The sequence below is a fragment of the Hippopotamus amphibius genome, chromosome X (genome assembly GCF_030028045.1).
Source record: "Hippopotamus amphibius kiboko isolate mHipAmp2 chromosome X, mHipAmp2.hap2, whole genome shotgun sequence".
NCBI classification, from domain to species: domain Eukaryota; kingdom Metazoa; phylum Chordata; class Mammalia; order Artiodactyla; family Hippopotamidae; genus Hippopotamus; species Hippopotamus amphibius.
The window spans coordinates 137,409,078-137,435,895 of NC_080203.1; the positions used below are offsets into that span (position 1 = coordinate 137,409,078).

The window sequence follows — 26,818 nt, forward strand, 5'->3', positions numbered from 1 at the left end:
TGCTCTGTTTGAGTATCGGAACTGCCACCAGCTCTGTGAGAGCTTGCCTTCCACGTCCCCAGAAAAGCCCGCCGGGAGGGGGAGGAAGGCACGTAGGGCCACCTCGCACCGTCTTGCCCTGTGCCAGCCGCCACGTCCGCTGAACCCCCACCGGCTCTGAAAGCCCACCGGTCACCGGAAGGTGACGAGCCCGACTGAGCGGGTCGAGGCTGAGGGTTTAGGGTGAACGACATTCTTCACGTTCCGGAGCTGGAAAGTAATGCAGCGTTCATGCCATGCGCGGCTGTGATTTCCCGAAACTGCTGGTACCTAACCTCTGGGGCACGCACGAGAGCCCTGAAAATAACCCGAGTTATGTGCTGAACACAAGCCTGTGCTCAGCTGTCCCCACGAGGAAGTCCTGCCCCAAGGCTTCCGGGGGGACACGGCACACGGCCTCTGCGATCTCGGGGGCGGCAGCCAGAGGAGGACCCGGGGGTCCGGGCGGCTTCCACTGAATGCTTTGTCACCACCTGTGCCCTTTAAGACAGTCATCGGGGCTTCTGCTCACACCCAGGCACCAGGCTGACAGCGTGTGTTCAGTTTCCGATGTCCCCCACTGTGTGTCCCCCAAGGCAGCAGACGAGAGCAAAGTGGGGGTGCGTAACCCCACAGACATCCACCCTCCCCCATCCCGGGGACCAGACGTCTGAGGTCAAGGGGTCCCAGGGCTGAGCCCCGCCCAGAGGCTCCAGGGGAGGGTCCCTCCTGCCTCTTCCAGCGTCTGGGGGCTCCAGGCGTCCCTGGGCTGGTGGCCGCCTCCCTCCCGTCTCTGCCTCCGTCTTCACGGGGCTTCTCCTCTGTGTCTGTGTCTCCTCTTCTGTGTCTTAGAAGGACCCTGTCATGGGCTGTAGGGCCCCCCTCATCCAGGAGGAGCTCGTCTCAGACCCTTCACGTCACCACACCTGCAGAGACCTTGTGTCCTGTTTCCTGACCAGGTGAGGATGTGTAGAGACTCACACACACACACACACACACACACACACACACACAGAGCTGAGGGACCCCTGCCGAGGACTCGAGCACTGCCCTCACAGTGGTCACGCTCTCGGTCCCTCCAGGAGCTTGACACCTGCACACACTCCTTCGTGCTGTGCTCGTGAGCCCTGCACCCCGGCTCAAATCACACGTTTGTGGTGACCCAGGATCCCTTTCTTCCCGTTTCAGTGACCCCATGACCTTTCCCCCGAGCCCAGCACGCACTGTCCCCTGCTGCCCGCCCTGTGTCCCCTCCGTGTCCCAGGCCACCGTCCCCTTACCAGGACCCCTGCAGCCCCTCCCCACCCCCCCCAACTCACTCCTCCACCCAGCACCTCTTACCCCCTTGTTTTCTGGGGTCTCTCTTTAGCAGCTTTATTGAGAGGTCATTCACATCCCATACAATTTAAGTATTTACAGCATGCAGTTAGGTGGATTTTAGTGTTTTCACAGAGTGGTACAATCACCCCAGAGTCTATTCTACAGCATTTCATCCCCCAAAAAAGTAACCCCACACACCCATCATCTATCACGTCCGTGTATCCCCTGCGAAGTCACTAACCCGGTTTCCGTGTCTGTGGATTTGCAGTTCTGGAGGTTTCCTATCCATGGAATCACACACTGTGTGTCCTTCTCTGTCTGCTTCTCTCATGGAGCATCATGTGTCCAAGGTCCACCCACGTTGCAGCCTGTGTCAGAGCTTCCCTCCTTTTTATGGCTGCGTCATATTCCACTGTGTGCACGGACCCCATGCTGTTTATCCATCCATCCACCCAGCCATCCACCCATCCACCCACCCATCCATCCATCATCCACCCACCCATCCACCCATCCAACCACACATCCACCCATCCATCCATCCATCCATCATCCCTCCATCCATCTACCCACCCATCCATCACCCATCCATCCATCCATCCATCATCCACCATCCACCCACCCATCCACCCATCCATCCACCCACCCATCCACCCACCCATCCAGGCATCCATCCATTCATCCATCCACTCATCCATCCATCCATCCATGCATGGACACTTGGGTTGTCTGTTGTGAATGGTGCAGCTGTGAACACCGTGTGCGAGGTCTCCTATTGATGGTTGTTTTCATCTCTCTCGGGTACACACCCAGGAGTGGAATTGCCGGGTCACCCATCACCCCATGTTTAACCCTTTGAGAAATGGCCGGACCGTTTCTTGCCCTCCTCTGTACACAGCAGATGGTGCCCCCTCATGTAAGACCTTCCTCCCGGTGGCCTGTCCGTGACTCCAGGCCCTGCTGGCCGGCCCTGGTCACCCCCCGGCATCAGCTCAGCTCAGCTCCCGTGGCCGGTGGGCTCCAGCCAGGCCTCGGTCCCCCTGGACACATGCAGCCTCTTCCTGCCCCAGGACCCTTCACCCTGGCTGTTTTCTCTGCCCGGGACCCCTCCCCACATTTTCAGGGCTGACTGCAGTGCTTTCTGTCTCCCAACCACACAGCTGCGAGGGGCCACCCGGACCCTCTCAAACACGCAACAGGGATTCCCCTTCTCTGCAGAACCCTTCTCACCACCCACATGGGCACTGGCTCTTCTCACCGAGACAGGGAAGCCCGTGGCCACCTTCATGAGGGCACAGTTACCTGCCCTGCTGGGCACGGCCGTCCACACCTGGACCGAGAGTCGTGTGCACGCGCTGCATCCTCTCTGGGTGGGACAGTGACCCTCAAGTTCTGTGTGCTTTATACTTTCCTCAGGGTCCCCACCTGTTCTCCCATCACCACCTATCACTTTTACAGTCATAAATACAATTAGCTGTCTGTAATACGGTGATCTAAGGCACTCACCTTGGCCCTCAGAAATACAGCCCCGGGTCATTTAGAAACATGTGCATCTACACTCCAAGTCACCTGTGTGTCTCGAGCAGGAAAAAAAATACTTTCTGCTGCCAGTATCCTTAATACCATGCTCACCGAAAGAAAAGAGCATCACATCTGAGACCCTAAGAGTTTCCACCACCTTTAAGTTCAGGGGGACACGTGTCCTATAGCTAAGGCTTTCGTTCTGTAAAGAAGCACTGAGAAAACATCCTTTTTTTGTTTGTTTGTTTCCTTAAAAAAGAATTTGGGGACTTCCCTGGTGGCACAGAGGTTAAGGATCTGCCTGCCCATGCAGGGGACACAGGTCCCATCCCTGCTCCAGGATGAGCCCACCTGCCACGGAGCAACGAAGCCCGTGCGCCACAACTACTGAGCCTGTGCTCTGAAGCCTGTGAGCCATAACTACTGATCCTGTGTGCTGCAACTACTGAGCGTGTGTACTGCAACTACTGAAGCCCACCTGCCTAGAGCCCGTGCTCTGTGACAAGAGAAGCCACCGCACTGAGAAGCCCGTGCACGACAAGGAAGAGCAGCCCCAGCTCGCTGCACCTAGAGAAAGCCCACGTGCAGCAACGAAGATCCAGTGCAGCCAACAAATAAACAAATAAACAAATTATTTAAAAAAGAAGTTGCATATATGACTAATAAGAAAAAAATCAAATTGTACACTTTAAATATATGCAGTGTATTGTATATCAATTATGTCTCAATAAAATTCTTTTTAAAAGAAAAAAAAAAGACGGAGGTGGGTCTAGGAACTGTATGTTTTAGTAACAAGGTTGTCAGTAATCTCATGTTTGAAATATATTGTTTTATGGTTAGCTAATGCCTACATGGAGAGAATAAGTCGCTATCACCGTAACATACATATATATATACACACACACATATAAAGCGTTTGTGAGCAGCTCTCTGCAGCACACGTTCCTGCTGACAGAACAACTGTCCTCTCTCCTTTATCTCCTAAGCTTATTTATAGCCTAGTCCTTCCCAGAAGTAATTTCAACACACATGTAAGTTTGACGCAGGTGGGTTTCACTATGTGACATTTGGAAGGCAGAGAAAATATGTTTCAGTCACTTATTATCCATGTCTGTTTCCCAAAAAAAAAACAAGTTTCCTTGTGTGTATGCCTTCGCAGCCCTGTTCAAGGGCTCTTTCTCTAGAGAACGCGTCCCATTTCGCGGCGTAGCTCTTCCTGCTGACACGACAGGCGCCTCCTCCGCGGTCCTCATCCCGCACGGCCTTCGTCCTGTGTGCGGCGCTGCACAGCGCCTTGAGACCTTCCCCCGTGACTTACGGGACCTCCTGCCGTTCTTGGTCACGGAGACGGCTTTCGGTTGTTCTTACAGCCACGAAGATCTGGGCTTGCTTTGGGACACTGTTTCCTTTCTCTCTTTTGAATTGAGGTCTAGTTGATTAGAATATTATGTTAGTTTTAGGAGTAGAACATACTGATTCAAAAGTTTTGCAGATAATACCCCATTATAGGTTTTAGTTTTATAAATGTATTTATTTATTTATTGGCTATGTTGGGTCTTCACTGCTGCGTGCAGGCTTTCTCTAGCTGCGGTGAGCGGGGGCTACTCTTCGTTGCAGTGCGCGGGCCTCTCACTGCGCTGGCGTTTCTGGTTGCGGAGCGTGGGCTCTAGGCACGTGGGCTTCAGTAGTTGTGGCACACGAGCTCAATAGTTGTGGCGCACGGGCTTCGTTGCTCCGTGGCATGTGGGATCTTCCTGGACCAGGGCTTGAACCCGTGTCCCCTGCATGGGCAGGCGGATTCTTAACCCCTGTGCCACAGGGAAGTCCCATATACCTCATTACAGGTTTTTAGAAGATACTGGCTATATTTCCTGTGCTGTGCAATATATCCTCATGGCTTATTTATATTATACACAGCAGTTTGTACCCTTCAATCCCCTACCCCTGTCTTGCGCCTCCCCCACTGGGAACCAGAGACACAGAGAGTGGGCTAGTGGTGCCGGGGGCTGGGGGACAGGGAATCAGAGTCACAGCTCATGGGGACGGGGTCTCCTTGGGGGGACAAGAAGGTTCTAGAACCAGACAGAGGCGGTGGCTCGACGACATTGTGAATGTGCTAAATAGTCCTGACCTGCCCACTTCAGAGTGGTTAAGTGTATATCATTTCACCTGGATAAATTAAAAACTAAATTTTACAACATGGAGCAGTTGTGTGCAGGCACGTGACACTCGGAGTCGTAGACAAAAGGAAGAGGTTTCAGTAGCTCCGGGGACCACCAGGGGGACAGAGCGGTTCTGCTGGGTGACCGTCAGGACACCACCTGGTTCCCCCAGGAGGGAGCTGGGGGCATGGCTGGGGTCCCGTCAGAGCCACCCGTGGCGGAGGCCTCCGCACAGCCTGGCTCGGGGGTCTGCTGCCCGCGAGTCAAGCCCAGGAGGTCAGTGTGCTGGGTGGGGCTGAGCCACCTGGATTCCCACCTGTGCCCAGGAGAGGACGGGCTGGCAAAGCAGTGACCTGAGAGAAACAAGTGGGAGCAGCTGGGGTCACCCGAGGACAGAGTGCACACAGGTCACATCTGATGTGGAAATGGTGAGGTCACAGAGGTCACCAGGGGATGGTGAGGTCACAGAGGCCACCTGGGATGACGTCCACATCCAGGCCACTGTGAGGTCATGTCCGTGAGCACATCAGGGATGGTGGGTCTCAGAGGTCCCCCAGGGGATGGTTTTGGGGTCATGGAGGTCACTCTGACATCTTGGTCCCTTGTGCCCTGGCTGGTCCAGCCCTGTGTCTGGGCATCGAATGCTCTCCTTCCCCGTACAGTCTGCACGAGGACGGTGCGGACCCCCTCGATGTATCAGGGACCCTGTGGAAGTTGCACGTGTCTGAAGGGGACTTTGATGGGAAGGCAGAGTCTTCCTGCTCGAAATACCTCCCAGAAAGGCATGTCCCTGCCCTAAGCCACCACCCCCGCCCCCGGCACACCCCGAATCTCCCTCTGCAATGTCTCCGGCTTGGTGACCAAGGAAGAAATGAACTTAACACCCGGTGTTGGCAGCAAAAATAAAAGATAGCGTTCTCCATGCACTCTTTGTGGGCAGGCCTCACCAGAAACATGGACCACAGTGAACATTAGCCCTCCCGGCACAGCAGGCTGAGTGACGGGGGTGCCCGAGACAGCAGGGAACATCCCTGTGTGCGCTTTCCCACAGCAATTAAACCACAAGGTCCAGGCGCCTAGGACCCCGGCTGCTCCCTCCAGGCTCCGAATCTCCTCATTTTCAGCCCCCATCCTCCGCCCGGAGGCGCCCGGAGGCACCTCTATGCCCGAGAGCCCCAGCCCTGCCTCCCGTGTTGGGACGGGCCAGGGCCCGGCCTTCCAGGCTGTCCGTCCTGTGAATGTCCAGCCCCGTCACAACGAGGTGTTTCCAAGTCTCCGCAGCCTCCACAGACGCATCCTCCCCTCCGAATCCTTCAGAAACGCCTCAGGGTCTGGGGACACCCATGGCTCCTGTCCACTTCCCGCAAGGACATCTGTCCTCGTCCACCGCCGGCCGTGGTGGCAGGTGGCCACCGCCTTGCTCTGACCGGGGGGGGGGATGCACTTCCACGCGCTCTGGTACGTGAAGTCCTCACTTGTGACCTACCATTTCCTTCCCCCCAGCCCGCCCGCGACGGAGCTGTTATTGGTATGGTAACAGGAGGGCTGGCGGTGTAAATGTGCATTTCTGCACTTTGCGCGACTATTGAATGGACTTCATTATCCCCCGCACTCCCGCCGTGCGTCCCGCCGCTGGATAAGCTGCCCCAGAAGCATCTCCAGAGGCCATCCATCACCCTGACCCGCGCGGAGCGCTGCGCATTCAGATTAGATTGGAGCTTTCTCCCCATGAATAAGGAATTGGATTCCATTCTGGAATACACACCGTCTCCGGGGACGGGAAATTGAGTTGAAAGTGGCGCAAGGAAGTCAGAAAATTTTATTATCCAAATGCGAGATGCTTTCCCTGCTCATCAAAACCCTGAAATGGCGCCGAGGGGAACTGGAGGCGGGTCAGGGAGAGACTCCAATTAGATGTGAAAATGGGACACGAGCGTTTTCCAACGGACCTTTTCTGCTGCCAACAAGTGGCGGTGGGGGTGTGGGGCGCAGAGGTGTGTGTCAGGACCTCCTCCCTGTGGCTCGTGGGCGGGCGCAGGCCCGAGGAGTCCCAGGGCGGGGAGAAGCTGCCCCTGTGCTCTCCGGCGAGACCGGCTGCCAGCCATCTTCTGCTTCTACCTCTTCTTCGTCCTCGCCTCCGACTTGTACCTGTTGTTTAAGATGTGCAAAATTCACACAATGTTCTTTTTTTCATTTTTTTATTTTTTGTCTTTATTGGAGTATAATTGCTTTACAGTGTTGTGCCAGTTTCTGCTGTACAACACAGTGAATCAGCTGTATGTGTACATATATCCCCATATCCCCTCCCTCTTGAGCCTCCCTCCCACCCTCCCCATCCCACCCCTCCAGGTCATCACCCATTGAGTTGATCTCCCTGGGCTCTGCAGCAGCGTCCCACTAGCCATCTATGTTATGTTTGGTCGTGTGTATATGTCAGTGCTACGCTCTCACTACATCCCAGGTCCCCCCCCACCCCGCCCCCGGCCATGTCCTCAAGTCCATTCTCTACGTCTGCATCTCTATTCCTGCCCTGCCACTAGGTTCATCTGTACCATTTTTCCAGATTCCATATATAAGTGTTAGCATACGATATTTGTTTTTCTCTTTCTGGCTTACTTCACTCGGTATGACAGGCTCTAGGTGTTCTTCTTAGAGTTTCTCTGGACGACCAGCTCTACCAGGCTGGATTAAAGCTCATATTCCTGGAACTGCCCCATTTCACAAGGACTTAGAGTGTGGATGTCTTGGGGCTGCCATAAGGCATCACCCCAAAATGGGGGCCTTAAAACCACAGACTTTAAATGGACTCTTAAAGATACGCTCCAAGAGCTAAAGGAGACCAGAGAGAAGTATCTCACCAAACAGAGAATTTCAAGAAAGAGACAGAAATCACAGAGGAAGCAAAAAGAAACAGAAATTATAAACAGGAAGCAAAAAGGAACAGTCTTTTCTATGCTTCTGAGTTCTTTGCCCCTTTTGGGCAAGTGAGATTTCCAGGCAATACTCGTGGCTACTGTTGGCAGTGCCTTGTGTGGCCAAGACCTCTCTCTAGCCCACCTTTTCACCTGCTGAAAGGGTTGAATTGGGCTGAACGGTGTCCTTGAAATTCCTGTGTGGAAGTCCTGACCCCCAGGACCTCAGAATGCAGTTGTATTTGGAGACGGGTTGAATTATCTAAGTAACTCCCTTCTCCCACCCCATTCCGCTACCGGATCGCCTGGATCATGAGCTGTATTATTTATCTACGTCCTCAGGCGTGTCGCAGACGACCCAGTACTAACCCGTTTAATGACGCCGTGCGTCCCAGCATAACAACGAAATTGTCCATAAGTTAGAAGACAAGGGACTGATTGAGGCGGGCGAGCCGATGGCGTGAAGTCACAGCTGATCACAGCCACGACCGCTGATGGCTGGACAAAAACATAGAAGGGGGTGGGGGGCAGAGTCCAGGGTCATTTAGAGGACGGGGCCCTGAGCCAGCATTTAAAACTGGGAATGAAGACCGTCCATGGATGTCTGGAAAGTTTCATTATAAATAGTGCAGGAACACTCAAGTATACAACTTCCGTAAAACCCTCTCCTGGGGCTAAAAGGGCAGATTATTTGCACACTCCCCAATCTTTTTTACTTTATTTTATTTTTATTTTTTGTTGGAGTGTAGTTGGTTTACAATGTTGTGTTAGTTTCAGGTGTACAGCAAAATGACTCAGTTATAGATACATGTATATCCACTCTTTTGTTTGATTCCTTCCCCATACAGGCCATTACAGAGTATTGAGTAGCATTTCGTGTTATACAGCAGGTCCTTATTAGTTATTTATTTTATATATAGTCGTGTGTATATGTCAATCTCAGTCTCCCAATGTATCCCTCCATCCCTCCCCAATCTTTAAATTTTTCTTTTTACTTTTAGCATTTGGGATTTTTGAATGCTGTTTAATTCGGTTAGAACTGCTATGACTTTGTTTCATTTTTCCTGTTTTGTTCAACACTCTTATTCTTTGAAAGGGTATCAAAATGGGTGCTAACAAAAGGAAAAAAAAAGTTTTTAAAGTACCAGGTCCACGTGGCATTCTGTCTAAAATGGTGCTGCTGCTTAGATAGGAAACATTCAGCAGGTTTCCCCTCCTTTTTGTCCTGGTTGCAGGAAAACCTGTGTGTGAGGAAAGACTGTAAAACCATCTTTGCTGCAAAAATGTTCAAAGGCCATTTGATCCCTGGTTCTGCGTCTGGAAACCTTTCCCGGAACCACTTTGCTTTCAATGAAGGGAAAATTGGGGGCCCTGGGTCCTGGGTTTGTCTAAGTCCCACAAAGAAGGGGGTGAAGGGGTGACCATGGTTCAAAGGAAGGAAACGGCTCCCTGAAACTCAGGGAGTGTGCAACATTCCGGTGATGGAATGTGCCTGCCAGGGCCGCCCCACCGGCATGGGACACGCCAGCCACTTCATCCACTCGTAACCCTGAGCCTGACCCTGACCCTGACCCTAACCCTAACCAGTGCTGAAAAGGAAACCAGTCAGGAATCAAGCAAAGCAAATAAAAACAAGGAAGGGAAAAGACAGGGATGGAAAAGACACGCCCATCAGAAAGGAGCCTCCACACCACACTTGATGGAGTTCCTCTCCCTGCTTTGAGAGGGAGTCACTTGAAATAAAACACAAACACACTCGTGGCTGTTCTGGAGTCCGTTTTCATGGGAAAGACAAGAAAAAGAAAGAGAGAGAGAGAGAGAGAAAAAAAAAGAAAGAAAGAAAAAGAAAGAAAGAAAGAAAGAAAGAAAGAAAGAAAGAAAGAAAGAAAGAAAGAAAGAAAGAAAGAAAAAGGAAGAAAGAAAGAAAGGAAGGAAGAAAGAAAGAAAAAGAAAGGGAAAGAGAAAGAAAAGAAAAAGAAAGAAGGAAGAAAGAAAGAAAGAAAGAAAGAAAGAAAGAAAGAAAGAAAGAAAGAAAAAAGGAAGGAGGGAAGAAAGGAAGAAAAAGAAAGAAAGAAAGGGAGGGAGGGAGAGAAAGAAGGAAGGAAGGAAGAAGAAACGGGAAGAACATTTGTGGCAGATATAAGCTTGATCACTCTGACCTCTAGCTGCACAGGACACGTACATTTGGACCTCAGGGTCAGCCCAGGACTAGTGACACTGACCACACAGGACACTGCTCAGGGCATCTTCATGCCTCACACCGGAGTGTGCAATCGACCATCCCACCTGGGCTCTGGCGACAGGCAGGTGTGACTCCGAGCCATGGGATGCTGTGAACACCTGCCTTTCTGAGCAGCTCCACCTGGGGTTGAAGTCGAGGCGTCCCACTGGCTTTGAGCTGGTGGCCACAAAAGGGACCTGGGCTCCCGTGGATGAGGGAAGGAGTGCCCTCCCTCCCACTGCCCTGGATAAGTTCCCTCCTCCCACGTGGGGCCCTCTGGAATCTTCCTTCCCACATGAACGCTCCCCAGGCCCACCCTCTGCCCTGAGACCTCCAGGCGGCTGCAGCCAGCAGGGCTCCCACCCCCGCCACCAGCAGTGTCCCACCTCTGTGTAGGGGCGGCTGGTGCCCGTCCCAGGCCCCTCCGGCCTCTGCCCCGCCGGCCTGGGGCCCCGCAGTGCCTCCCCGTCCCCTGGGGCAGGATCCCTCCCCACCGCACAGACTGAAGGAGGTTCTGTTTCCGTCCCAGAGCTTGTTGCTGTCCCGTTGGCAGACGCACAGGGCCTTCCTTACGCCTCGCCGAGCCCCGGGGTATAAAGCCGTCTTGTGCAGGGACTCAAAAAGGCCATTTCCCCCCTCAAAACCACACGGATGAGTGGCAGCTCGTTTACAGGCCCAGAGTGAAAAGCACATTTGTTCTTTGACAAGATGTCTGTATGTGATACACTCACACGGAGACGTGTATTAATGTTTACTCCTCTCCAGAAGTGACAGCCTGCACACACAAGCACGAGCTTCCCAATGAACAGAAGTAACCGCACAGAATTCCTGCGTTACGGCCCTCTCGTGACCTGGGGCACTCGGACTTTTATCACGAAATGTGGACAAAAAACGCGGCCTGCCGTATCAGTAAACAAAGAATGTCACAGCCACCGAGCCCTCAGCCACTGCTGGCACCCTGGACTGGGCACCCTGAGGGGACTCAGGGTGGAGAAAGTCAGGATGATTTCAATAAGCCCGGGCTCTGGCCTCTTCCCGTACACAGAAAAGCACTAAACTCATTCGCCTGAAATGGCTGGTTTCTGTGATTAGCAGCACTCTTGATGTTTGACTACATATTTTTTTTTCTTCCTCAGCAAAAACTCCTTTATACCCTGGCTCCGTTCTTACCTCTTTTTTTTTAATAAATTTATTTATTATTTATTTACTGTTGGGTCTTCGTTGCTGCACACAGGCTTTCTCTAGTTGCAGTGGGCAGAGACTACTCTTCACTGTGGTGTGTGGGCTCTTCATTGCTGTGGCTTCTCTTGTGGAGCACGGGCTCTAGGTGTGGGCTTCAGTAGTTGTGGCACACGGGCTCAGTAGTTGTGGCTCGTGGGCTCTAGAGGAAAGGCTCAGTAGTTGTGGTGCATGGTTGCTCCTTGGAATGTGGGATCTTCCCCGACCAGGGATGGAACCCGTGTCCCCTACATTTGCAGGCAGGTTCTTAACGCAGGGAAGCCGCCCCCCCCCACCCCCCACCTCTTGGAAGCAGTCCCTCAGAGCTAGCTGAGAGGCTACCTTCCAGCCTTAAGTCCTCAGACAGTCGGCGCAATAAAACATAATTCTCAACTTTTAGGCTGTGCATTTTTTTCGCAGTCCACAAAGTTTGAAATCATTACACATGAAATAACACCACAGTTTAAGAGTTATTTAGTGAGTCTAGCTATTTGCATACTCCTGAGAAATAGGAGACCTCCAGCTCACAGGACCTTGAAACTACCTCCTAAAAGAGAGCAAATCCACTGTAAACTTACAAGGTTATGTAAAGGAAAAACAACAGCAGCAACAACTTAGGAAAGAAAAAAGATCAGAATATTAGGGGAAAAAAAGGTTGATGTGTGCTGTGTGGATGATGCACCGACACTACGAAACGGATAGACTGAAATAAGCTAGTCATGCAAAGTCATTTATTACTTCCATCAGCATCAAAAAGATTTACTGTTTTTGCAACTGCAGAGGCACGTCATCCTCAGCCTGCAAGGTCCGCTTTCGCGCAGCTGCACGCCTCCAGCCCGTCTCTGCCGTTCAACACAGGTACCCGCAGCTCGAGGACCGCGGTGGCAAGCCGCCCGTTTCACCTGAACGCGGCCTCTCCCCCGCGAGCCCCGCATCCCCGCCTCGCGCTCGCGCCCGCGCCCGCGCCCGGCGGGCACGCACTGCGCGTGCTCCCCCGCTGTACCACCGCCTACCCACCCCCCACCCCAGCAAGGCCGGGCCCCCGACCGGCTCCCGGCAGGCTCGCACTGCGCATGCCCGACCGACAGGCCAACTATCCCCGCCCATCTCCGTGGGCCCGCACCGCGCGTGCTCGCACTTCCGCGGCCGGAAGGGCGCCTCAGGGTGCGGAGCGCACCCCGAAAAGGCCTAAAAGCCGAAGGGCCTCGGGTGGGGTGCTCGCCGTCCCCCGCACCCCTCGCCAGCCCCAGCCCAGCTCCTGAGCGCCCCGCCGCAGCCTCGGCAGGAGAGGTGGGCGCGGGCGGGCGGCGCCGTGATGACGCCACGCGCCGCGGTGACGCACGACGTGCGCGACCGTCTTGGGGAGCGCGGCCGGCGCGCCTGTTTTGAAGCTGCCCGGAGCTGGGCGGGCCCCGCCGCGGCCTGGCCTCCCGCCTCCTTGGGGCCCCCCAGCCCGCGCTACCCCTGCGTGGGGCGCCCCTCACCTCTGCCCCAGGACCCGGGCCCGCGACCCCCGCCGGGCCACCGCCCCCTCACCCCTGACCCCGGACCTGGGCCGCTGACCCCTCACCCCTGACCCCGGACCCGGGCCGCTGTCCCCTCACCCCCGCCCCAGGACCCGGGCCCGCGACCCCTGACCCGTGACCCTGCGCGGAGGGGCGCGCGGGCCGGAGCCGGGTGCGGGCCGCGTTCCCCGCGCGGCGGGCAGGGCCCCGGGCGGCCGCGCCCGGGCCGCGGAGATGGCGCCCGGCAGAGCCCTGCGGCCGGTGCTGAAGATGAAGGTGGACGAGCTGTTCCTGCGCTGGCTCAGCGAGGCGGGCACGCAGGCGCTGCTGCGCGACGGCCTGCGGCGCATCCGGGCGCCCGGGGGGCCCGGGAGGGGCGGCGGTGCGGGGCGGCCCGGCCCCCCGGCCCCGGCCCCCGCCCCCGCCCCCGCCTGCCCGCCGCGCGCGCGGCAGGCCCCCGGGGCGCCCGGCCCGGCCCCCGCGTGCTGCGCCCTCCGGCGGGGAGCCGCGTGCGGCCCCGGGAGCGGGCCGCCGGAGCCAGGGCCCCGCCGGTGCGCGGGGACGCCAGCCGTAAGTGCCTCCTCCCTGCGCTGCCGCCGGCCAGGGGGCGCGGGGGTCTCGGGCGGGCGCGCGCGCGCGTCTCCTCTGTCCCCTCAGACAACCCCGGGCGCGGGGAGACGGGGCCTGGCCCCCCCCGAGTCGGCCGCCCTCCTGCAGCCTCTTCCCGGCCGCGGTTGGGTGTCCGCGGCGCAGCGCTCCGCGGCCCTGCTTCAGCCTCTGCGCCCGGGGCTTCCGTCCTTAGCGCCGCTGGCTTGGTCCCCAGTGTGCTGACAGGGAGGACGGGGGACAGCCGTGCGTGACAGAGCAGCCAGCGGCACCCCCAGCGGACACAGAAGGGGTGCTTCCTGACCCGACACGTCGCCGTGTAGCGCTGTGTGGCTTTAAAGCCATGCCCGTCTCCAGGGGTCACGGGAGGACGTGTGCGCGGCGCCTGTGGCATCCGCGGCCTCAGCCTGAAGCAGCCTCGCTCTGCCCCTGGCCCCTGTCGGAGACATTTACGTTTCTTGGGGGGAGCCGTCCTCCGTCCCATCAGCGGCACCAAGCGCATCCGCGTCCCTTAGGCTGCGGTCTCCCCGCCGCTGAGGCGTGGGTGTCGCTCCACAGGGAAGGCGTCTGGCTCCACGGGATTGGAGGCTGTCCGACCCGCTCTCCAGATCGAGGCCGTTTTCCAGAAAGTGAGCCTCCAAGGGGGATGGGAGGCAGACCCGCGGGCCGCTCATCTGGACCTGCAGGGACCCACGTGTGTGCTGGCACCCAGCCCCGAGTCTGGCGCTCCGCACGGCCCTGCGGAACCGCCGTGCTCTCCAGGTCCTGCCCGAGCCCCCACTGAACTGAGGAGGTGGCTGGGCGTGCGAGGAGGGCCGCGGCGGGGCGAGCCCACTGCGGCAGTGACAGACCCCCCTTCCCGTCGTCCGCCTCCCCCGTCATCCCCCAGGCACTCTCACCCCCGGGATCCCTCAGCTCTCCCGTGCGGAGCGGCCCACTTTGTCACGGAGTGTGTTCCGGCGACACAGCCCGACAGACACCGCTGGAAGGTGAATGCTTGTACTTCGTGACCCTGGGGCTGTGTGAGTCCCCTCAGGAGTGGAGGTGTCCACAGAAGGTCAGCGTGATGCTGGCGGGGTGACTCAGATGCGTGTGAAGAGAGAGGGTCTCTGCCCAGCAGGCAGGAAGCCACGGACACTGGAAGTTAGGTTCCACGGGTGTTCACAGTGGGGACAGGACATTTCTGTCCGCCTGGAGGGAGGTGCGTGGAGGATGTGAGGTGTGGGACTTGGGGAGGGCGCTGAGTGTAGGGCAGGGGATGTGCGGTGAGGGGAGGACGTCCCGGGACGGGGGGGCGGGGAGATGTGCCAGGTGCGAAGACGAGATGTCTGTGCTCAGAGACCGCAGCAGCCAGACAGTGGACAGCGGGCTGCTGAGCCGGGCCGTGCCGGCCGGATTTGGCATTGGGCCGGACGCAGAGGTCAGGGCTGGGGAATCTCTGGCTCTGCGGCCGGCTGCAGGGCCCCACGCAGCGGGAGCAGTGTTTCCCCAAGACCACAGTAATGCCTCACGCTGCGCTGCGTGGGGCCACAGAGAGACCAGCTTCTGCCTGGAGGGATGGGGCGTGGGCTGGGCTGCGAGGCCGGGATAGGAAGGGGTGAGTTGAAGGAGGTGCTCACAGAGGCGGCGTGAGACTAGAGACCCCTCCTCTGGTCCGTGGTTTCCATAACCACGTAGAGTAAGGTAGCTCGAGGAACCGATTTTGAGGGAAAGCAGGATGACTTTCTCTTAGTAGTTCTGAGAGTTTTCAAACAGTGATGATGGATCTTGTCTGGGACCTGAAGGTGGCTTTGAACGCGTCTCAGTGTATTTGCAATTTATGTCCTGTTTGGGTAGGGTTTGGAAAAGCGAGTAACCCAAGAGGATGTTTGTCATTGGAACAAAGTGATGTGCTCTTTTGCTCCAAGAAATGGATAATTAATTTCAGAAAAACGTGCATATGTAAAGCGCTGTGAGAAAAGTTCTGAACTTTTTTTAGGAACTAATAGGAAGTGAGAAAGGCTCACTTGAAGCCCTGACCCATGGGAGAGGAGGGTAGGAGGCTGGGTGCTGGACCCTGCATGCAGAGCTCAGGACACCTCAGAGTCCTGGGAGGAACAGGCAGGAATCCATCCTCCCCCAGCCCTGGGGACCAGATGTCTGAGATCAAGGTGTCCCAGGGCTGAGCTCCCACCAGAGGCTCCAGGGGAGGGTCCCTCCTGCCTCTTCCAGCGTCTGGGGGCTCCAGGCGTCCCTGGGCTGGTGGCCGCCTCCCTCCTGTCTCTACCTCCGTCTTCACAGCGCTTCTCCTCTGTGTCTGTGTCTCTCCTCTTCTGTGTCTTAGAAGGACCCTGTCGTTGGATGCAGGGCCCCCCTCATCCAGGAGGACCTCATCTCAGACCCTTCACGTCATCACATCTGCAGGGACTCTGTTTCCCAATAAGGTCACGTTCGGGGCTCCAGTGAACGTGGATGTTTAGGGGTGCTCTTCTACTCCTACACTGGGCACTGGTCCCTCTCCCTTCACTGCTGTGTCTCCCCTCCCCCCCATCACCATCTGCACGGAGGGCTCTGTCTCCTGTCTCTGCCGTCTGCTGCGTCCCAGGTGCCTGGACACAGTCAGGCCTCTGAGGTGGGGTTGCTGAGTGGGTGCGTGTACAGGCGAGCTCCTCTCCGAGTGTGGAAGCAGAGGTGTTGGGGAGAGAGAGAGGGAAATGGTTCTGAACCCTTGATTTTTGAAAAGTCCGCTTTGTCGAGGGTGCGTGTACGTACAGAGAGCAGTGCCTTGTAGGTGTGTGGTTGTCACGCTCATGTGAGAACACGCCAAGGAGCAGATTGATTCCCCACCCAGGGCCCCCAGCCCCTCGTCCCCAAGCATCCAGTCCCACTTCCAGGATCTGCGTGTGAGATGCTGCGTGGTTGTGAGCCGTGGTCCCTGGGGTGCCGTGTGACTGTGTGCGGTGGTCCCTGGGGTGCCATGTGGCTGTGTGCGGTGGTGCCTGAGGTGTGTGGGTGTGAGCCGTGGTCCCTGGGGTGTGTGGCTGTGTGCGGTGGTCCCTGCTTCCCTCTCCCTGCCGAGCAGGTGCTGTCTGCACGGATGGTCCGTGGTCTGATTGTCAGTTCCGCGCTGGGGGCCGCCCGAACGGCTTCTGCTCTGGGCGTCACGTGAACGAAGGTGCTGAGACGCTGGTGTGGACAGGTGTTTGCATCGCTCTTGGAGGCATAACCTGGGAGTGGAATTGCTGGGTTGTGCGCTGTGTGTGTTTAACCTAAAAAACAAAAACACTGAAAAGCCTCCAAAGCCCCACACTGTTCCGAGGAGGGGGTCACGTCCCACTTCCCCAGCCGTGCGTGGGGGTCCTCACCCGCCCGTCCCCCGCACCGGGCGTCCTTAGACTTTTACTTGAGCCGTCCCAGCCGCGTGTCGTGCGTCATGGTTTTATCTGCACTTCCGTGTTTTCTGGTGACGGCGAGCCTCTTTCATGACTTGCGGCCACTGTGAACGGTCTGCCCAAATCTTCTGCCCGTGTTGAAAATCGGGTATCTCTGCATGATTAGGTCGTAAGGGCTCTTTACGTAGAATGGGGTGACGCGCCTCTGTGAGACACATTTTCACATATTCCTCTTCCGTCCGTGGTCCATTTTGTCATTTGTTTAACATGTGTTTTGAAAGAAAAGCCTGCTGTTTTTTGATTCTTTCAATTTTGTTTTTTTATGGTTCTTATTTTTTACATCCAATCTAAGAAACATGTGCCTCTCCCAGGCTCTCAGGGTTATCTGCTCTTTTCCTTCTAAAAGCCTCCTGCTTTTGGCTTTTAGACTTCTGATCCATTTCATGTAAGTTTCTGCCTCTGTGAGATCTCCAGGTACACAGCATTTTTGAAATCTTTCCTGTTCCCGTTGAGTTGCCTTGTCCGAAATCAATCAGCCATATGCGTCTGGGTCTGTTTTGTGTTCTTTTAATACTTATGTATGTATGTATTTGGTTGCGCTGGGTCTTAGTTGCGGCGTGTGGGATCTTTTAGTTGCAGCATGCAGGTGGGCTCTAGCTCCCTGACCCGGGATCGAACCCCGGGCCCCCTGCATGGCGAGCACGGACTCTTAACCACTCACCACCAGGGAAGTCCCTGGCTCTATTTTCTCATCTCTAACCCACGGATCCGTGTCTGTGCCCTCCGTCTGTGGCACTTTGTAGGTTAACCTGTGGAAAGCAGCTGGTGTACGGCCAGCTCTGTTCTTTTAAAACGGCTCTGGCTGTTCTGGTGTTCACATGTCCACATAATGTTGAGAGTCAGCTTGTCAACGTCTGCCTGCTGGAGTTTTGATTGGGATTGCATGGAATCTAGATGATTTGCGCATAACGGATACCTTAAAAATGTTGAGATTTCCAGCCCGTGAGTTCCGGATGTTTTCCCATTCAGTCATATCTCATAGTTTCTTTCAGCAACGTTGTGTACATACAAGCCTTGCACCTCCTTGGTTACATTTATTTTCCATCTGTTTAGATCTTTAATTCCTTGCAGCCGTGTGTAAATTTGGGGGTGTGCCGTTAACCGCTGAGTTCCTCGGGACATGCAGGCGTGTTCTAGAAGGCTAGAAGTGTGCCGCTTGGAGACAGGCTCGTGTATGTGCAGGTGTGTGCGCACACAGCAGGCACGCCTGTTTACGTTGTCGTTTCCTTAGACGTTCCCGGCGGACGTGGTGGAGACAGCAGGGACCCGGGAGTCCTCCGAGCAGAAGCTCGGGATCCTGAGAGCGCTTCCGATGGGAGCCTCGAGTTTGCCCGGTGCCTGGGACTCGCAGCGCGGCCAAGCCTGGTGTGTGTGATTCCGTGGGTCTCTTAGTGAAGACCGGTTCCCAGGTTTCAGAGTTGGCATCTTTGCTCAGGGAGGAGGGGAACATTCACACCTTTTTACCCCCAGTCGAGAGTCTGCCGCGTGGACGTGGCTGGGAGAACCTCGTTGCCCTCCGTTGCCTTCCTGACGGTGGAGCCGGGAGGCTCCTTGGGATCACGTGGTGGCGGAGCGGGGGTTATGGGTGCCCTTGCCCTGTGCTGTCGGGCCTCCCGCCAGGGAGGAAGCGTCTGCGCTGCGGGCCCCGCGCCCACAGCTACCCGGCGTGCGCGTGACCAGACGCGGGGGCCGCCTGGGCTGCGGCTGCTGCGCCCGCCCGCCCGCAGACAGGGAGGGCACGCGGGGAGCACGGGGCCCGGGACGGGGGTCCACCGCATCCGCCGCAGCCCCCGCCCCGCGGCGGTGGGAACGCCTCCCCCGCGTGCTGGCTCCCCCGGAGCTGCCTGTGGGCCCCCGGGATCCAGCTCCCCCAGACCTCCTCCAGGCTGCTGGGCGAAGGGGGCCGCCTTGAGGCGCGGTCACTGGTTGGCCAGTGGGGCCTGGGGGCGGCTGCATGGAAGACCCAGCCCAGGGGAGCGCCGGGTCAGAGCACGTGGGTCAGGAGCTCTGGTTCCGTCCTGGCTCGCAGAAAGGACCGAGCCAGAACCGCAGGCGCCCTGGTGCAGGGTCCTGGGTCAGGAGGCCGCCGGAGGTAAAGCCGGGGAGTGTGTCCATCCGCCCCTCAAACAGCAACCGGGGCTCTATCCCCAGGGCCCCACAGAGGCTGAGCACGCCCGTCGTGTTCCCCGTGTCACGTAGGCGCCTTTGCAGGGGGCTTAGGGGGAGGCAGAAGCAGGGTCTCCCCTCCCCAGAGGGGTGAGGCGCGCAGGGCAGGTGCTGTGTGCGTGCACGGGGGTCCTCGCGGCAGCGCCTCGGAGCCCGGGGCCTCGGAAGCTGGGGTTCCGGGACTGTGTGGCGTGAAGCTGCGCACGCGCCCCGCACGCCGGTTTGTGACAGAATCGTCCGGATTCACGTGTGTTTTTGGGCACATGTGTTTCCTCAGCACGCGAGGCAGCACTGTGGGAGGGTCTCGGGTCAGCGCGAGGCTAAGGGGGCTTCCAGAGCCCTGGAGGGCCGTTTGGGAGCAGGTCCACAGCAGAGAGCCCGCAGGAGCCTCTGCGAGCGTTCTGACCCGGTGACCTGCTGGGCGGAGTTCGTGGGATCTTCCAAGAGGGCCCTGGGGATGGACGGACGGATGAACGGACAGATGAGAGGGTCTTCAGGACAGATGGACAGTCGGGTTGGAGGTCTTAAGGATGGATGGATGGATGGGGGGGCGTGTCCTGAGGACAGGTGGACAGGTGGGAGGGAGGCCAGTGAAGACAGCTGCTCAGCCCCTTCCCAGAATCCCAGGTTCGGGGTCTGGGGTGGTGGAGGAATTTGCGTCTCTACCCTGTTCCAGGGTATGGTGCTGGGACCCCCTTGGAGGCCCTGCCTCCAGCGGTGGAGGGAGTCATTTCGGGGACGGCAAGCTCTGGAGAGGGACCCGGGACCGGGGCGCGGGCTCCGCAGCGCACGGTCTTCGTCCTGGCCCGGACGCGGGGTCCCCGTGGGCAGCGCGGCTGGAGGGGCCGGGCACGAGTCCCTGCGGGGGGCGCTGGGCTCATGTGGGCGCCGCCTCGCCTCCGTGGTCTGCGCCCTTAGGGTGGAGGGTGCAGGCCCAGCCCTAGGCTCCCTGCGGGGAAGCCGCGGTTTCTGGAGTCTGTCTTGCAAGGATTAGGTGGAAGCTGAGCCGCTGTTGCCCTGAGAGCAGCTCCCAGGCCAGAGCGGCGGGGCGGGGAGGCAGGGAGGGTGTCCGTGCACCCACAGGAGCACCGCTCACCGGGGCCGCCTCCTCCACGTCTGGTTGTCGCACTTGGGGGAGGGGCTCCCGGCGTCTGGGGTGGAGACCAGGTGTGCCCGCACCTCACCCCGCAGTGCGCTGGCGACCCTCTGCAAGGCCCCTCCCCCCATGCCCCTCCCCCCGTGCGCACCGCGCTGAGGCCGAGGTCTGCTCCGGAGGCCTGGTGGCCTGTCCCGTCGCGCCGTGTCGCCTCCTGGCCCTGGGCTGCCGTGTCCCGACGAGCGCAGAGCCCGGCGACCCCGTGGTGCGCTGTACGTCAGACCCCGCCGCCGTCACCGCGCGTTCCTGGGGTGCCTGCTCCCAACCGCGCGGTTAGGGTCGTGTGTCCAGGAGAACGTGTTCTCACCAAGTGTGGTCCCGCAGGAAGCCTGTGCATCCTGACCTGTTCCGGGGCGGTGCGTGTGCGTGGCGTGTGCTTGTGCGGTACCACGTTTATCCCCGGGCGGGGCTGTTGGAGCAAGTGCGTGTTTACTTAGCACAGGATGAGAGGGAGAGGTTTAGGGAGGGCTCTGATCAGAGTCTTTTGTGCGGAGTAAGCATCTCGGGCCGGTGGTGCCGTTGTTCTGCGTCCCCACCGGGAGAAGGAGGCGGGGTCCCCTGTGAGCGATCCTCTGCCCTCAGCCGCCCGGGTCACAGCGGTGCTTGTCTCGGACGTGTACCTGGGGGCTCTGGGGGCAGAGTTGGGGCCTGGAAACAGCTCCCGGGCTGTGCTGCCCGTCCTGCCGGCTCAACCACCCACTGTCCAGCCCCTCCACCTCCTGGACGTGCCTGCTCCTGCTTCCTGTCTGTCTCTACGGTGGCCGCAGCCCTGGGGGAGGTGGGCCGGGCCTTTCCTGCTCACCAGCCTCCGCCAGGCGCACCACGGATGCTCCTGGGAGGAAGGATGCAGCCCCTGCGGAAGGCTGTGTGGGAGGGGAGTGTGAGGACGCCCGGGGCCGGGGTCCCTGAGGATCGCGGGGCCCCAGGAGAAGGGACGCAGGGGCCCCTGGAGGCCGGGCAGCTGTGGGCACCAGCACTTGGCATAACCGACAGCTGGGCGCCTGGGTGGGGGTCAAAGGCAATGTGAACGGGGCGCCTCAGGATGCAGAGTTCGGGGGGCGGCTGCATGGGGAGGTGGCTGCGGGGTCCCCATGGGGAGGTCGGTGCAGGGTCTCCAGGAGGACGTGGGTGCAGGTGGTCTCCGTCAGGAGGTGGGGGCAGCTGCCGGTCCTTGGGCTTCCTGGGGTGCCTGTGGCTCAGGGCTCTGCTGCCCCCTGGGTGGAGGTCCCGTCTGACCGTAACCTGGGCCCCTCCAGCCCCCACAGAGAGGTTGGAAGGTGCCATGCCCCCGCGTGTCGGCCGTGTCTCGTCTTGGAAGCGGGCGGCCTGGCCGGCGGCGTCCCCTGGTGGAGGGTGCTCCGGGTCACTGGGGTGTGCAGAGATGCAGCAGGCCGTCCGGGCGGGTCCCGTGGCGCACCTCTGCCTGCTGGAAAGTGCATGGTGCGGTTTTGGAGAGCTGGTGCTTTCCCGTTTAGGATTCAAAGGATGTTAAAAGTTGTGCAGAAACCTCCCCCCCTCTGAGCCACCCCGAGGCAGCCAGGGCTCTTAGCAGCCAGCGCGTCAGGCTGAGGTCCCTGCGGCAGGTGAAAGCTGGTGAACGTCTGCGCAGCTACGCGCTGGTGGGCTGAAACTGCCCCTCGGGGCATGACTACGGGGATGGCTTTTCTGGGTGCTTTTTGCTTCCGCAGACTTCTACAGTCATGGTGTGCGTCTGTACACGGAAAGGCAGCTCTGTGGTCTGCGGATCCCGCGGGAACAGCGCCCCCCAGCAGTGCCGGCCGCCCGTCCTTGTTGGCGGTGGGGGGTCCTCCCATCCTGGAGGCTCGCATCGTGCTGCGCAGGGCTTCTGGCCGGGTGGACGGCTCTACGGTCCTCCCCAGATGCCTTCCTGGGGTGTCTGCCTCCTGGTGCTGCCGTGAGTGGAACCGTCCTCTCCCCGTCACCTCCGCGGGCTCACGTCCGACCACCGTGCGCGTGAGTCCCACCCTGTGAACGCGCTGACCCGCTGATCGGTTCTGCGGCCAGTAGCTGCGCGAGGACCCTCCGCACCGGGGCCGTGCGGGTGTGAGGGACCGCTGGTCCGTGCCGCCCCTCCTGGCCCGCGCGCCCGGGACTTTTCTTCCTGCCCGACACCCAGGCAGGGGTCTCAGGGCCTGGCCAGGGCTCAGCGCTGGGAGCGGACGTGCTCACTTTGTCCGACTCAGCCGGACACCGTCCCCTCTTCCTCGGGATGACGTGTCACAGGTGTTCTCATAACGCCCTTCGCAGGCTGACGCAGCTGCCCTGTTAGGAGTCGTTCCCGTGTGTGGCTGTTGAGTCTCGTCCAGTCGTTTAATTTCACGCGATTTTGTCTCCGTTGACCTGTGCGTGTTAAGCAGCCTTGCTTCCCTGGAGGCGTCCGTGGACCCCAGCTGACGGCCTCACGCGTGGCTGGGCTCTCAGGGCTCACGCGCTGTGAGATCGGTGAGTCTGTGGTCAGGGGACACCCGTCTCCTGTCTCCTGTGTGATGTCCTTGGCGCTGGAGTCAGGGGAATGCTGGCCTCCTACGAGGACCTGGGAACGGTTCCTCCTTTGTCTGGAAGCACAAGACTCACCTTCACTGTTGAAAGGTACTTCCCTGGGTGTCGGGTGCCAGACCACGGAGCAAGTGTGGACACATGTCAGAGCCCTCCCGCCCTAGCACCACACGCTGTCATCACAGAGCAGCGTAGAGATCCGCATGGCGTGATGCGTCCAGAAACGTAAGAACAGACTTCCAGGAAACTCCCTCCTCAGGGGAGAAGCGCCGTGAGCTCTGCAAGACGGCTGAGACCACGCAGGAGGCCGGCACTTCGTCGCCGGCCACCTCCTGTGGGCCTTGTGGGCGCGTGGCCCGGCTGCCTCTGGGCCCTTTAGGGGCCGGGGCCTGGGCTGCACCGCCTCCTCCCTCCCCCGGACAGCCGACTCGCCATCCGGGTCGCGGAGACGATTGTCTCGTTCTTTTCTCTTAGTTGACGCTAAACTGCGGACAGGAAATCACGTCTTGGCTTTCCTGGGCAGCGTCTGGCTCCGAGCTCAGAGGATCACGGGATGGGCACGTGGGGCGGGCGTCAGGGAGTGTCTGCTCCCTGCTGTCCGGGGACTTCAGGCTCCGTGGAGACCCGGGGCCGCAGGGTGCCCGCGGCCTGCTGCCAGCCCCAGGGTCTGCACCGCCAGGGTCTACGCTGCCGGAGTCGGGCACAGTCCTCACGGGCGTGGCCGCAGGGGGTTTTCACGAGTGTTTTCCTAGCAAGGGGCCACCCCGCCCCGGCCCCCGTGGCTCTTCCTGCTCCTCGGGACAGTGTCTGGAGCACCAGGGCTGGGGCTGAAGGCGGGCAAGAGCCGGGACGCTGCGTCTGCACGGCCGAGTGCCCGCGGGCTCTACACGCTGCCTCGGTGGCTGTGCTGCTCCCAGAGCAGCGGCCGCAGCGGGCGGACGTTCCCCATCTGCGGAGCAGCCCCGAGCGGTCGGTCAGTCCTGCGCAGGGTCAGCGGCCTGCCTGACCCAAGGCCCACGCCCCCCGGGGGCCTGTGGCCTGGGCGCGTCACCCCTGCGCCTGTTTCCTCACTTCCGTCCGCCTTCCGGGGCTGTCCTGTGGGGGAGCCCTTGCTCTGGGGGAGAAGCGCTTGAAGGTTGCTCACAGGCGGGGCCTGGGGGTCTCAGTCTCCCTCTCTGCCCCCTCCCCCCACTCTCTCCCTGCTCCCCATCTCCCCACTCCCCCCCCCTCCTCCCCCCCTCTGTCCTGAGCTATTGAAGGTTGCTCAGAGGCGGGGCCTGGGGGCCTCAGTCTCCCTCTCTCCCCCTCCCTCTCTCCCCCTCCCTCTCCCTTCCCGCTCTCCTGAGCTACCTTTGAGAGTCATAGGGGCTTTGAGTCTCTCCCCAGTTTATCTAGAAGTGGAGAAGAAATTCCTTTTTTCCACTTGGATTACATTTCCAGTGTGTAGCCAGATTCTGATCTACAGGTGGGGGTCTTGGGGGCTCTCTCGGGTCCCCTTCCTCACCCTCAGCACTGCCATTGGCGCGTGTGTCCCAGCATGTGTACAGAGGCTTAAACAGAGTCGAGAGCTGCCTTTGGAAGGCGGCGTCTGTGTGGCCTGGAGGCCCTGCGGGCGGGTGGCGGACCAGGTGTGTGGTTTCCTTGCCGCCCCACCTGCCCCTCACCAAGCTTTGCTGTGAAGATGCACCCCTGGGCTTAGGAGACAGAGGTCCGCCCAGCTTCCGGGTTGGTGAGCGGGGTCTGCGGGGTCTGCGGTCACTGGGACAGCCTGTCGGCGCCAGCCCCTGCGCCCTCGGCAGGAGCGTCCCCGGTCCGTGCTGGCACGGGACCTGCGGCCACCCCCTGGGCCCGTCAGCCGGGGCCGGGGCGGGGTGGGGGGACGAACACATGCTGTGCCTTCCGCTGGGAGGAGCTGCAAAGCAGGGGGCCAGCAGGGGAGGACCGGCCAGGTTTTCAAGCTATAGGAAGAGCTCCTCTGCCCCCGGGTTTGCAGGGAGAGGGGGGGAGCAGGAGAGAACCAGCAGGCGCGACCGGGCACGGCAGAGACGCAGTGCAGGGTGACCGGGCTGTGCCGGGCCCCGAGGTGTCCCCGAGCTGCTGGTGCCCCGCTGCCGTCGCCCTGAACTCAGAAGTTTGTCCTGACCCTGGTCCCTGCCCGGAGCGTGGCGTTGGGGCCCTCCCTGCGTGTGCTGTCCACGTCCAGACAGGGCAGAACGTAGGCGTGCTTTTGTGGTCAGCTTGCGTGCATACACCGCCCCGTCTGTCTGTCTGGACGGCCAGAGGGCTCAGCAGCTGACGTCTGGATCCTTGAGGATGTTGTAGGAATGGGAGAAGGATGGAATAGGGTACAGACCCGGGAGGGAGGCAGAGGACAGGAGAAGGGGCAGGGGAGTTTGAAGAGTTGGGGGTGGGGTGATGGAGCAGATGAAAGAGGAGGCTGCAGCCCTGGGATCCCTGCTAGGGACACACGGGAAGGGAGACCCCTGTGACTCCAGCCAGGGTGAGGACAGAATACCGGCACAGTAGGAGGACCGTGTTGGGGAGGGGGCGTGAACGGGCCGGGCCCAGGGACTCCAGGGCGGCAACACTGCGCCGTGGGACGCGGTAACGGTGGACACACATCACTGAGTGTCTAAACCCGCAGAACGTGCACCACCGTGATGTGCTGTGGGGAGACTGTGGACTCCGTTCACAGCAGCGTGTCAGTGCGGGCTCAGGGCTGTAACAGATGCAGCACCTGGTGCGGGGTGTTCGCCACAGGGGAACCCGGGCCCTGGGCGGGGAGGCACCTGGGGGCTCTGTACTTTCTGCCCAGTGTTTCCATTAGAGAGTCAGGAGGTCCATTAGAGAGTCAGGAAGAGGGTGGATGGCTGAAGTGCCCTGCGGCCCCCCGGGGCCATCTCCCCCGCCGTCTTTAGGGGCAGAGGGAAGGGGGCAGGGAAGGACAGCTTCCGCAGGAGCGGGCGCCCCGGGCTCCTGCGATGTCAGGGGTGGGAGGCACAGCCCAGATCATCTAGACGCATCCAGGGCTGGGTCTGGCTCTGCTGCTGGTCCGCCCTCACGTCACCGTCCGAGGCCCGGGCTTTTATCGCTCACGTTACCCGACAGCCTCCGCCACGTCCATCGTCTGCAGGGCCTGTGTCGTCGGTGTCCTGTTCCAGGCCGCCCACACCAGCGATGTCACCTGCGTTTCATTACACTGCACGTGGCTATGTGCGATGGCGCAAACGCTGCAAAACCCCGAGTTCCAGTGCCACCCCTAGTTTTGAAAAGAGACCATCAGAGCGTGCTCGGATGTTTCAGTGTGTTTTCTCAGCTCGGGCCGCACGTGGGCTCTGGGGCGGGCGCGGCCGGGGCGCAGGCCGCAGGTGCCGCGTGGTCCTGGCCAGGCTGCCCTCGTCTGGGGGGAAGGAAGCCCGCAGGCGGCGTCCCCGCGTCGGCGGTGCCGGCCGGCCTGTTACAGGCGGAGCCGACGGAGGGTCCGGGTGGGAGGGCCGCCTCCGCGCGCAGCAGGCCGGCCCGGGGCGCGCGTCGGGCGCGGCGTCCGGCACCGCGGAGCCCAGCCCCGGCCGGGAGGGGCCTACAGCCCGCGCGCCTCCGCTGCCCCCGCCGCGGCCCGGCCCCGCCTGAGGAATGCGCGCGCCCGGGGCCCGGCCCCCAGAGCGCCGGCCGGCGACGCATGGAGCGCGCTGAGCCCGGCCGCCCGGACCGCCCCGACCCCGTCGGCCCCGGCCCTCCGCAGCCCCGCGAGCGCGCCCGGCCCGGGACCCGGCGGCCCATGCGAGCCGACATGCGGCTCCGGGACCTGTCCCTGCGCCAGGACCCCGACTTGCGGCAGGAGCTGGCCTCCCTGGCCCGCGGCTGCGACTTCGTACTGCCCTCCCGCTTCAAGAAGAGGCTCAAGGCCTTCCAGCAGGTGCGCCGGGCGGGCGGCGCGGGTCTGCCCGGCCCGGCGCGGCCGGGGTGGGGGGGCTGCCTGCGCTCGGGATGGGGTGGGGGGCCGCCCCGGCCGGCGCCCGCCCGTGTGCGCGGAGAGCAGGTGCGGCCCGGGCAGCGCGTCAGGCGGGC

At 60.0% G+C, this 26,818-nt stretch overlaps 1 protein-coding gene across 1 annotated transcript in view; it reads left to right on the forward strand.

Annotated features, from left to right (window-relative positions):
• Positions 1–13,107: 13,107 nt before the first annotated feature.
• Positions 13,108–26,818, forward strand: part of PPP2R3B (protein phosphatase 2 regulatory subunit B''beta) — a 55,440-nt gene continuing 41,729 nt past the window's right edge. The window contains exon 1 of the mRNA XM_057718930.1: positions 13,108–13,444. Within this exon, the coding sequence (XP_057574913.1) occupies positions 13,109–13,444 (336 nt within the window). The 5' untranslated portion in view covers position 13,108. The remainder of the gene's footprint in view (positions 13,445–26,818) is intronic.